Source organism: Theropithecus gelada, chromosome 10, assembly GCF_003255815.1.
Source record: "Theropithecus gelada isolate Dixy chromosome 10, Tgel_1.0, whole genome shotgun sequence".
NCBI classification, from domain to species: domain Eukaryota; kingdom Metazoa; phylum Chordata; class Mammalia; order Primates; family Cercopithecidae; genus Theropithecus; species Theropithecus gelada.
In genome coordinates this window covers 45,076,658-45,089,724 of record NC_037678.1, presented here as the reverse complement: position 1 = coordinate 45,089,724, position 13,067 = coordinate 45,076,658, and the positions used below count along the sequence as shown (strand labels likewise).

At 43.7% G+C, this 13,067-nt stretch overlaps 1 protein-coding gene across 9 annotated transcripts in view; it reads right to left on the bottom strand.

The window, feature by feature from the left end:
- The window catches only part of CTCFL (CCCTC-binding factor like), a 32,180-nt gene extending 19,549 nt beyond the window's left edge, over positions 1-12,631 (bottom strand). For 2 of the 9 annotated variants that reach the window (XM_025399337.1, XM_025399335.1), the window contains exons 1-5: positions 11,758-11,936; positions 10,670-11,686; positions 10,056-10,278; positions 3,023-3,193; positions 2,260-2,393 (exon numbers count right to left, since the gene is read on the bottom strand). In XM_025399337.1, coding sequence (XP_025255122.1) covers positions 2,260-2,393; positions 3,023-3,193; positions 10,056-10,278; positions 10,670-11,212 — 1,071 coding nt within the window. In that variant the 5' untranslated portion in view covers positions 11,213-11,686; positions 11,758-11,936. Of the gene's footprint in view, positions 1-2,259; positions 2,394-3,022; positions 3,194-10,055; positions 10,279-10,669; positions 11,687-11,757; positions 11,937-12,097 lie in introns of those variants that run through there. The other 7 variants (XM_025399339.1, XM_025399338.1, XM_025399336.1 and 4 more) reach the window with 7 other exon arrangements.
- Between the last annotated feature and the right edge of the window lie 436 nt (positions 12,632-13,067).

The following is a 13,067-nucleotide window of genomic DNA, read 5'->3' as shown; positions in this document are numbered from 1 at the left end:
GCACTCCAACTAGCGTAACAGAGTGAGACCACGTCTCACAAAAATAAAAATAAAAATAAAAACGAAACCCTAGCTCTTTAATGGAGGAACACGTGTATGTGTCGCCTCATGGTCACAAGTCCTGCAGACTCCACCCTGGCTGGCCCCAGCGTAACAGTGTGAGTGGAGGAAGGCATCCCTGGCTATTCAGCATTGGGGCCGTGTGACAGAGGGTTCCTATAAAGAATTAAATTTTAAGTAGAAGAAATTAAATTCTAATTTGAATAATTATGTATCCCAGGCAATCAGTTAAATAGCAAACAACATAATACCTCCCATTTGAGCATTCACTGCCTGACTGGTTTATTGCCTTCTAGAACTATTCTTATTCTGTATTTGTGTATCACAGGCCCTTATCTACTGCTAGCAGGAAATGGGGCCATCAGCTATAGGCGGACTACAGACATCAGGAAGCTGCATCAGTCCTGCTGGTGACCCAGGGATGCCACACTCCATCTGTCTCCCCAGTAAGTGGTGAGCACACAGAAGCCTAAGGAAGACTCAAGAACAAAAGGTGGCTTAGGATGGAAGACAACAGCCAAGCCAAAAAATTTCACTTAGATTTTCAGAAGAAAAGTGAATGCCTTCAAGTATATTAGAAAGCAAAACAAAAAGAATTTAAAAAACTGTATAGCATGAAAGTTTTCAGGAAGATAAGTGGTGTGAATGAGCAAAGAAGGCCATTAAAAAAGACTATGGATGACTCTTAAAGGTGGGATAGGAGGACGAGGGAGTTCAAAAAGTTCAAAAGCCTTTTTTTTTTTTTTTGAGATGGTGTCTCACTCTCATCCAGACTGGAATGTGCGATCTTGGCTCACTGCAACCTCTGTCTCCCAGGTTCAAGTCATTTTCCTGCCTCAGCCTCCTGAGTAGTTAGGACTACAGGCATGTGCCACCACACCTGGCTAATTTTTTGTATTTTTAGTAGAGACAGGGTTTCACCATGTTGGCCAGGCTGGTTTTGAACTCCTGACCTCAAGCAATCTGCTTGCCTCGGCCTCCCAAAGTGCTGAGATTACAGGAGTGAGCCACCACACCTGGCCAATTCAAAAGCTTTTCTTAAAAAAGGGGCACATCTGCATCACAGCTCTGATCCATTCCTGCTGGCATTTTTGTCATGGGATGGGATGAGGGAACAAACAAGCATGGCAAGACTTGAGGAGACTGCAAAAATGGGGGGCTACGGCAGCAGTAGAGACGTCTGTGCTGAGGCCACCTCCCACAGGCTACGTGCAGACCGCTGGCGCTGGGGGAGGGTCTCGTGGACCTGGGAAGTTTGTATTGAGCACTGGCAGGGCACCAACAAAAAGTCCACTCCAGGCTTAGGATCCCCAGGTGACTCTGTTCCCTGAACCCTCCATTTTGCATTCTCATACTACAATCACAACCTTTAACTCAGATGAGAAATAATTTTTTAAAAAAATTGTAACAGCAGAAAAAAGTTCCTGGAATCAAATTCTGACCCTAACCATGAAATTTCCTAATTTGTGAAACCCGGCTGCACTGTTACTATATTTAATCTTCAGCTGTTCCCTTTAACTTAGTTCCATTTGAGTGTACTGTTGACCCAGTCCCGACCAGGCTCAAAACCGGGCCTCAGTCTGTTTCCCAACACCCTGTGGGACCCTGAAAATTAACTGGTGGAAACTGGCATTGCCTAGTAAAAGCAGCACTCTGCCTGTTTCACGTGAGTACTACTAAACCCATTAGAAGATACAAATAAAGCAAATTAATTAAAATGACTATGGCACATCTGAAGTTTGAAACAGGCGGTCTCTAATTCAGAACAGAAATGGCTCTGCTTAAATCTTCAAGCAAGTTGCTTTGTATCTAATCAAGCTCAAAAATTTCAGCCAATATTCAGATGGGATCTGCATTCTACGTTAAAGCAAATACATTTTGATTCTGTGGCCCTGAGTACTAGATAAAATGCAGAACTTTTAAACAAATCTGGGACTTATTTCTTGACTACAAGGAGTTTATTTGTAATTTGTACACCTTTACATATTATTTTCACTAATTAGTAATCAAAGAAACATAGAAATCCAATTTTCTATTTTAACTTCATAAAAGATAATGCATATTATTTCCTGCATAAATTTTATACGAATAATAAAAAGCCTGTTTGTAACAGATTCTACTGTTAGTTACACTTGGCATAACTTGTACAGCAGCCTCTACTAAGATGCCATGAAGCTTCAAGTCCAAGAATGGCTTTACCTCCACACTGGCATACTTGCACATGGAACATTTAAAGGGCTTCTCATGAGTATGTTTATAGCGCCTGTGTCGAACGAGTTCTCCACTGGTGACAAACGCCATGTTGCAGTCATTACACTTATAGGGCCTGGTTCCTGTAGGATCACATAGTTCATACTTTTAAAACAAGACTTAACCACAAAAGTTCCAAGGAATTCATAGCTTTTTAATTACACTCAATCTTAAAAATGCTTTAAAAATTAAGAAGAGGCTCTCTAAACTACAAATACCGCAGATGCATGCGAGAAAAATCTTTGTGACAGTATTTTTAATGGAAATTCAAGAAAAAAAAGACAAAACTACAGTATAAAATGTTACACGATTCTACTGTAGAAATTGGTGGATTCACATTCTTTTTTTTTTTTTTTTTTTTTTGAGACGGAGTCTTGCTCTGTCGCCCAGGCTGGAGTGCGGTGGCGCAATCTCCACTCACTGCAAGCTCCGCCTCCCGGGTTCACGCCATTCTCCTGCCTCAGCCTCCTGTGTGGCTGGGACTACAGGCGCCCGCCACCTCGCCCGGCTAATTTTTGTATTTTTAGTAGAGACGGGGTTTCACCGTGTTAGCCAGGATGGTCTCGATCTCCTGACCTCGTGATCCACCCATCTCGGCCTCCCAAAGTGCTGGGATTACAGGCGTGAGCCACCGCGCCCGGCCGGATTCACATTCTTAACATAAGCCTTAACACACATTATTCCACAGAAAGAGCCCTCCCGGCAGTTTTACCTGTGTGGGTGTTAACATGGTTCCGCAGCAGAGTGACCGTACGGAAGGTTTTCAGGCACAGGTGACACAGGTGAGGCTTCTCATTGGTGTGAGTTTTCATATGACGATTAAAACTCGACATTCTAGAAGAGGTGAACATGCAGACATCACAGTGGAAGGTTCGTTTTGCTCCTATAGGCAGGAAATAGTTTATGTATGTTAGAAGTTCAAATTCCATTTAAACACTTGAAAGTAAATCAGCACATTGTCTTTTCAACTAATATGGCAACTGAACAATAGAACATGCTATTTATATCCATAAGCTGATGGAAGCAATTCAGGACGCCATGTTCCTGGATAATGCATTTTCGCTGTTTCAAGATGCACCAATGTCTGGTTTCTGGGCGCAGAGTGGACTAGGTACTGTGCTCATCCTTCTTTCTGAGAAAAAAAATGCTAGGGAGGACATGCCTGAACATTTCAGAATGTCTTGTAGACCCAAGGAGACACGAGAAAAGGCACACCACCTACCTCAAGTGGGGCGCCCAAGAAGAGATTCACCTATAAAAATGTGGCCCTGCATTCTCTGTAGGGTGAACTGAAGACAACCCGTCCCATCCCTGCATCCTTCTCTCCAGCCAGGGCACTGCGAGAAAAACCATCTAGAATGGTGCCATCCAAAACCATAGCCATGAGTCATGTGTGACTCTTAAATTTGGACTTTAACTAATTAAAATTAAATGTAATTAAACATTTAGTCAGTTAAGTGACAAAGTGAGACCCTGTCTCAAAAAACAAAAAGCAGCATGAAAATGATGCTTCATCATATTGAGAATACCAATAGATAAAATTTATTTTAAAAAAATGAGAACTTCTGGAATTGAAAAATACAATAAGTGAAATGAAAAATTCAACAGAGGGACTCAACAGCAGAGCTGAGCAAAAAGAAGGAAGACTCAGTGAACCTGAAGACAGATTAACTGAGATTGTTCAGTTTGAGGGAAAGAAAGAAAAAAATGAACAAAGAAAAATGAAAACAGCCTAAGAGATCTGTGGGAAATGATCAAGCACACCGACATATGCACAATGGGAGACCCAAGGTGACACAGGAGAAGAGAAGAAATGATTGCCAAAAACTCCCCAAATTTGACAAAAAATCTACATATCCAAAAGCTTAATAAATTTCAAGTAGGATAAAGTCAAAGAGATTCACATCAAGACACATCATAATCAGACTGCTGAAAGACAAAAAGTGAATCTTGAAAGCAGCAAGAAAGACAGACACACCTTGTCACATACATGGGATTGTCAATAAGATTAATGGCTGATTTATCATCAGAAACCACGGAGGCCAGAAAGCAGTGGAATGACATTCAATGTGCCGTAAGAAAAAAAACATCAAACAAGAATTCTATGTCTGACAAAACCACCCTTCAAAATGAAGGAGAAATTAAGATATTCCCAGAAAATCAGAAACTGAGCAAGTCTGTCATTGGCAGATCTATCCTCTGAAAAATGCTAGAGAGACTCCAATAGGCTGAAATGAAAGGACACCAAACAATAACTCAAATCCATATGAAAATATAAAGACAGTGATAAAAGTAACAACATATGCAAATATAAAAGACAATATTCATGCATTTTTTTTTTACTTGTAATCCTCTCTTTTCCTGTCTGACTCAAAGACAGAATAAAGCAATAATTATAAATCTATGTTGATGGCATATAATTTATAAAGATACGCTCTGTGGCAATAACAACAGAAAGTGGAGTGGGGAATGGAATTATATAAGTAAAGTTTTTTACATACTATTGAAATTAAATTGCCATTAATCTAAACCAGATTATTATGAATTGAGATGTTAAATGTAACACTAAGGACAACTAAAGAAAATAACTCAAAAATATATAGTAAAATAAATAATAAAATAATTAAAATGATACACTTGGCAGTGGCTATTCAACACAAAAGAAAGCAGTAATGAAAGAACTGAGGAATAAAAGATGTGACATTTAAAAAACAAATACAGAAATAAGGAAGTCCTTTTTTATCAGTAAAGAGATTAAACTCTCCAATGCAAAGGTAAGGACTGGCAGAAAGGACACTAAACAATATGCAATTATTTGTCTTCTACAAAAGACTCATTTTAGATTCGAAGACAAATAGGCTGAAAGTAAAAAGATAGAGAAAGATATTCCATACAAACAGTAACCAAAAGAGTACTAGAATGGCTATACAAATATCAGACTATATTAAGACAAAATTGTTGTAAAAGACAAAAGGACGTTATATAATAATGAACGGGTCAATCTATCATAAAGATACAACAATTATAAACATATATGTGGCCAGGCGCATATGTGACTCAAACCTGTAATCCCAGCACTTGGGAGGCTGAGGCAGGCAGATCATTTGAGGTCAAGAGTTCAAGACCAGCCTGGACAACATGGTGAAACCTCATCTCTACTAAAAATACAAAAATTAGCTGGGTGTAGTTGTGCATATCTATAATCCCAGCTACTCAGGAGGCTGAGGCAGAATTGCCAGAACCCAGGAGACAGAGGTTGCAGTGAGCCAAGACTGTGCCACTGCACTCCAGCCTGGTGACAAAGTGAGACTCCATCTCAAAACAACCCAACAAACTCCCCCACCCCGCCAAAAATAGATGCATCTAATAACAGTCCCAAAATACTTGAAGCAAACGGAACAAAATTGAAGGTAAGAACAGGTAATTCAATAATAGTTGCAGACCTCAACACCTCACTTGAAACAATGGACAGAACTAGACAAGGTCAGTCAGGAAACAGAGGCTTAAGTCACACTATAAACCAAATAGACAAAACAGACATCTACAGAACATCCCACCCAGCAACACTGGAATAGACATTGTTCTGAGGTGCATAGGGACGATTCTCTAGGATAGACCACATGTGAAGTTACAAACATATTGAGACACATCTATCTTAATAAATTTAAAAAGACAAACTGAGCCAAGCATGGTGGCTCACGCCTGTAATCCAGCACTTTGGGAGGCTCAGATGGGAGGACCGCTTGAGGCCAAAAGTTCAAGACTAGCCCAGGCATCATAATGAGACTCCATCTCTACAATTTTTTAAAAATTAGCTGCGTGTGGTAGTGTGTGCCTCTTGTCCTAGCTACTTGCGACGCTGAAGTAGGGGTTCAAGGTTACAGTGAGCTATGCTTGTAACACTGCACTCCAGCCTGGGCAACAGAGCAAGAACCTGTCTCTAAAACAAACAAACCAACCAAAAAAATCAAAATATGTTCTGTGTTTTCTGACTATAATAAAATGAAATTAGAAATGAATACCAAGGGAAATTCAGAAGATTCACATAAACATGGAAGTCAAAAAACACACTCCCAAATGACAAATGGGTCAAAGTAGAAATAACAAGAAAATTATTAAGTTCTTTGAGATGAACGAAAGTGAAAACATGAGATACCAAGAGTTATAGAATGCACCCAAAGCAGTGCTCAGAGGAAAATTTTTAGCTATAAACACTTACATTAAAAAAGAAGAAATATTTCAAATAACCTAACTTTACACTTTGAGGAACTAGAAAAAGAAGATAAATCTAAATGCAAAGCTAGTAGAAAAAGAAAATATTAAGATTAGAGAGAAAAAAATTAGAGAAAACCAACAAAACCACCAAAAGTTGGTTCTTCGAAAAGATCGACACTGACAAACCTTTATCTAGACTTGTGACTGAGGGGGTAAAAAAGAGAATACTCAAATTGCTAAAATCAGGAAGAAAAGTGGGAACATTCTTACCAATCTTACAGAAATAAAAATGTTTATAATAGAATACTATGAACAATTATATGCCAACAAATTAAATAATACAGATGAAATAGAAAATTCCTAGAAACACACAAACTACTAAAAATGATTTAAGAAGAAACAGAAAATTGGAATAGACCTGTATCAGTAAAGACAGTGAGTCATTAATCAACAAACTTCCAAGAAAGAAAACCCCAGGACCAAATCGCTTCACCGATTAAGTCTACCAAATGCTTAAATATTAATGCCAATCCTCTAAATCTTCAAAAAAGGGAGGAAACACTTCTTCCCAATGAATTACACGAGGCCAGTATTACTTACATACTAAAGCCAGACAAAGACATCAAAAGAAGACTACAGACCAATATTCCTAGTGAATACAGATGCAAAAATCTTTAGCAGAACACTAGCAAACCAAATCAAGCAGCATATTAAAAGGATTATATACCATAACCAAGTTGAGATTTTCTGCAGGAATAAAAGGGTGGTTCAACATATGTGAATCAATCAGTGTAATATACCATATTAACAGAATGAAGAAAAAAAGAACAACACATGATCATCTCAATAAACGCAGAAAAATCATTTCATATAATCCAACACCGTTTTCTTGATAAAACACTCAACAAACTTGGAATAGAAGGTTTACAAGTTGAGTTGTGACCCCTGCAAAAATACGTGAAGTCCTCAGGCCAGATACCTGTGAATGTGATCTTATGTACAAAAAGGGTCTTTGCAGATGTAATCAAGTTAAGCTGAGGTCATACTGGATGAAGGTGGGTCATAAGCCAATGTGACTGGCGTACTTATAAGAAGAGGAAAAGAGATACACACAGGAACACACAGAAATAATTCCATGTGATAACAGAGGCAGAGACTGGAGTAATGCATCTGCAAGCCAATGAATGGCATGACTGCTGGCAACCAGAAGCTAAGAGAAAGGCATGAAACATATTCTCCCCGACAGCCTTCCAAGAGAGCATGGCTTTGCCAACACCTCGAGTTCACACTCGTAGCTTCCAGAACTGTGAGAGGTATGTTTCTGTGGTTTGAAGCCACTCAGTTGGTGGTGCTTTGTCATGGCATCCCTGGGAAGCTGATACAGTGCCAGTTAAAAATGAGCCAAAGATTTGAATAGCCATTTCTTCCAAAGAAAATATGTAAGAGGCCAATGATCACATGAAGAGATACTCAACACCCTTTGTCATTAGAGAAATGGAAACTAAAATTACGAGATACCTCTTCACACCTGCTAGGATGGCTATAATTAAACGATAACAACAAATGGAAAGTAAGTTGGTGAGGATGTGGAGAAACTGGAAGCTACACACACTGCTGGTGCAAATTCAAACTGGTGCGGCTGCTATGGAAAACAGTGTGGCAGCTCCACAAAAAGTTAAACATAGAGTAACCACATCATCCAGCAATTCCACTCCTAAGTATATACTCAAAAGGATTGGAAACTGGTGCTCAGACGAAAAATTTGTACACAGATGGTCATAACAGCACCATTCACACTTGCTGAAAAGTGGACACAACTGCGGTGTGTATCAATGAAGGAATGGATAAATAAAATGTGCTGTACCCATACAGGGATTATTAGCCATTAAAAACGAATGAAGCGCTGACACATGCTACAATACCAACAAACCCTCCAAACATTATGCTAAGCTCAAGAGTCTAGACATGAAAGACACATGGTATACATATATGATTCAGCTTCCGGAAAATGTGCAGAACAGGAAAATCTATGGAAACAAAAAGCAGATTAGTGGTAGCCAGGAATGGAGTAGGAAGTGACTGCCTAATGGGTACAGGCCTCTTATTGGAGTGATCCAAATATTATGGAATTCAGACAGTGGTGATGGTTCTACAAATTTGTAAATACATCAAAAACCTAAAAATGAGCTAAAAATTGTAAAACTTGGGGTGTAAAACTCTTGATTTAAACACATGAGAAACTACCATATATCAAAAGGCTGCAAACTCAACCATCTATGGAAGGCAGAGGCCAGAAACCTGAGTGAAAGGTCCTGACCACATGTAAGAATGGGGTGGTGGTAGCAGTGTGTTTGGGCAGCATTCTCCTTTTCTAAACTGAGTCACCTTCCAATCCCAGGCACCTGTTGCCAGGAGGAAGGAAACTGTGCCAAATGTTGCCAGATATAATTTAAAAGAGCTAGAAATTGCAATTTTGGGGGTGAAATATGTTGATTTAAATATATTAGTGAGAAACTAATATTAAAAAAAATAAGGCTGGGCGCAGTGGCTCATGCCTGTAATCCCAGCACTTTGGGAGGCCAAGGTGGGCGGATCACAAGGTCAGCAGATCGAGACCATCCTGGCTAATACGGTGAAACCCCGTCTCTACTAAAACTTCAAAAAAAATTAGCTGGGCCTGGTAGTGGGAGCCTGTAGTCCCAGCTACTCGGGAGGCTGAGGCAGGAGAATGGCGTGAACCCGGGAGGCAGAGTTTGCAGTGAGCCGAGATCGTGCCACTGCACTCCAGCCTGGGTGACAGAGCGAGACTCCATCTCAAAAAAAAAAAAAAAAAGCCAAACAAATAATTTTCATAGGACAAACTCATCCATCCTGTGGGCTGCTGGAATGCAATCTCAGTTTAATAAGGCTTTAATATTGCCTCAGGGTCTTCCTAATCTGAACCCATCCACCTTTCTGAGCACCTACCTCCCACCCACCCAGCTCTATAGACACAGTAGAGCTCTCCACCCTCACATACAAAGTAGATACTTCCAGACCTACACACCCAGACCACTTCCTAGTGCCTGGAATCCTGATCCCCATCTTAATGGCTTCTTTGTCCTGGACTCACCTAAATATCACCTCCCTTAGAAGGCACCCTCCACTGCTTCCTGAAGGAGGAATTGCTCCTTCTCTTGGCCCTGAAGCACACGAGGCCTCACCACCTGTCCTGTAATGACTTGTCCCCCATATCCCTCTGGGGCTGCAAACTAGACAGCAGAGACCAGGGCTTGGCCTTCTTTGCTTACGTGCACAAGGTTTTGTGGGAACATTTTTACTGTGCTTTCAAAACGTTTGTGTGCAAAGTGCAAAACCCTTCTGGATTTGATTCACAATTCAGAATATTAGTTTAAAATTTCTCCCATTTCCTGACCATTTGAAAGTAACTAAAAGTCGACCACTTAAAACTTCAATTACCATCACCTTCCCATAAAGAAAAACAGCAGCCCAGTTTTATGGAGTGTATTCTATGAGATGAACTGGCCTACCCTTTGTCTTTCTTTGATTTTTTGTAGATTTGGCCTTTTCAACATCTGCTTGATCAGTTGTAGGTTGATCTTCTTGTTCTTCCACATTTAAATTTGAAATTGTGAGAACAATTTCGTCACTTCTTTCATCTCCTGACATTGTTTCCACAAAAAAGAGCTGTTCCTTTGTTCTTTCAGCCAATCTTTCAATCAATAACTGATTCTTCTCCTGCCCTTCCTGGAGCTAATAAATAACAATAAATATTCAAACAAATATGATACTATTAATTTCAATATAATTAGATTTTTGCCTGGATGAACTACAGAATACAAAAAGAAATGCAAAAGTTGAAGATTATGCATCACAATGTTAATTATTTAGCATCGGGGTTGCGGCAGTGAAACTTAACACCTTTTTTTTAAAAACCTAATGCACCTTACAGTATTCCAATTAGCACAACTTTTAAAACTTTTTAAAAAAAGAACCTAAGAACTCTCAGGATTTTCCTGGGATGTATTTTTACTGCCTTTAACTTGCAACTGCAAAATACCTTGTCCAGACATAATATTGCATAAAAGCCGACTTCAATTTGTTCTTTTTCATGTAAGGCGTTGTTTATTAAAACCAGCTTTACCTTAATCAGTCCAGCACTTTCAGCCAGGCTCACCGCTAACTTACTGTCTTCACTGGCCACCATCACATTCTCCTCTAGAGCGTGGAACTGCAACACCTCCATCTCTTGCAGGGAGTACAGCTCTTGCTGGATACTAATGGCCACATACTGCTGCAGGCTCTGCCGGGGGCCTTCCTCAAGCCACAGCAACCCAGGGCCAGCCTGTTGCACCATCACCTGCACCCCTTCTTGCTGCTGTATGCTCAGCAAGCTCATATCCTGCAACTCCACAGCTTCAGAAGTGAAGTGCACCGTCTGCAGGGTCAACATGTGCTTCTCACTCTCCTCCGAGGTGGCCGGCACCAGCTCCACTTCTTCCTCCAGGACGCTGTCCTGGAGGGCCCCAGAGGTACACGCGGCCTCCAACTCACTAGGGCTCCGATGGTCTTTCTCTCTGCACACTCCGTCTTTTTCCTCCTCCTTCAGGCCTTTTTCTGGCATCAACTCGAGTTCTTTGATTTTGGTGAATTGCTCAGAAAGGACAGAGATCTCAGTAGCTGCCATGACGACTTGGCCTGTTTGAGAAATAAGCGATTTTCATAGGGGAAGAAGTGGCGGGGGGAGGATATGAGGAGGGATGGGGGGTGCTGGAGCCTAGCAAGCTTTGGAGTTGAAACAAGGTCTGGCCTCAAAAGGCTTTGGACCTAGTAGGGTCAGAACAATGCTGATCTTGCCTGGGTCTAGGAGGGGGTCGAGGCTAAGCAGAATTTAGGCTAAAGCAGGATTTTGTACAAAACTCTAGAAACGAACAGGTTTGGGGCCAGCACACATCCTGTGCCTCGTAAGGTTCCACCTGAGCAGGCTCTGGACCAGTGCATAGCATATCCTGGGCCTAGCAAGGTTAGGCCTGAGCAGGTCTGGTCAGTGAACATCCTGGGCCTAGCAAGGTTTGGGCCCAGCAGGCTCTCGGCCAGTGCACATCCTGGGCCTAGCAACTTTCAGGTCCAAGCAGGAACTGGGCCAGTGCACAACCTGGGCCTAGCCAGGTTTGGGCCTGAGCAGGCCCTGGGCCAGTGCACCTCCTGGGCCTAGCGAGGTTCAGGCTGGGCCTAGCGAGGTTCGGGCCCCGAGCAGGCATTCCCCTCGTGCATGGTTCTAGACACAGCACCCTCAGAGCAAGGCAGGCTTTGGGCCTAGTGGCCTCGAGCCCACCCAGACTTGGCCAAGCAGGTCTCGACGAGGCCAAGCACACCCCTTCGGAGGCCTGGCAGTGCCCCTGCTTTACTCTGCCCAACACGCCCCGCCCCGACCCTCCTGGGCAGCCCCTCAGCTTCTGCCGCCCGCCCTTGGGCCTTTCCGTCCGGCCCCTCCCTCCGCCCACACCCAGAACAGCCCATGCTCTTGGAGGAGAACAGGTGGGCCTGACCCTACCCAGGACTGGCCCCTCACCGCGGAAGGCGTGGCCGGAGTGCCCGGCCCACTCCGTCTGTGGCTTGTGGGCTCTGCCTCGTGCACCGCGTGCTGCAGCCCACAGCCCGCCGCCGCAGGGCTGGCGCGAGAGTGGAGGGTGGCAGTGCGCAGGCGCAGAGCGGAAAAGAGGGGGCGCGAAGGGGGTGGAGCCAGGCGGGGTTGGGGGAGGGGTGGTGTACTTTGGGGGGAGGCGGAGCTGCGAGGGGGAGGGGAGTAGGGAGGGGGAGGACCCCGCAGGGGGCACCGATGGACCTGGGGGGGTGGATGAGGAGGGGAGGAGGGCCCCACATAGGGAACTGGGAGACCTTGGTGGGCGGTGGATAAGAAGGGGAGGAGAGCCTGCGGTGCCGGAAGACCTGGGAGGGGGGCGCCTAAGGAGGAGCGTCCTGCAGGGGGCACGGAAATACCTCGGGGTTGAGGTGGATGCGGAAGGGAGGAGGGCCCCGCAGGGGGTGCTGGGAGAACTGGGGGGGAACTAAGGAGGGCACGAGGGCTCCGCAGGGGGTGCTGGGAGACCAGGTAGGGAGCTAAGGAGGGCACGAGGGCCTGCAGGGGGCCTGGGAGACCTGAGGAGGAATGGATAAGGAGGGGAGGAGGGCCAGCAGGAGGCACTAAGATCCGGGGTGGGATCGGGGGGAGGGGTAGAATGAGGAGGGGAGGAGAGCCCTGCAGTGGGGCTGGGAGACCTGGTTGGGGGGTAATGGATAAGGAAGGGAGGAGGGCCAGTAGGAGGCACTGAGATACTGGGGGGAGGGGTGGAATGAGGAGGGGAGGAGAGCCCTGCAGGGGGCGCTGGGAGACCTTGTGGGGGAATGGATAAGGCGGGAAGGAGGGCCAGCAGGAGGTACTGGGATACTGGGGGGAGGGGTGGAAATGAGGAGGGGAGGAGAGGCCTGCAGGGGGGCTGAGAGACCTGAGGAGGTGGTAATGGATAAGGAGGAGGGCCCGC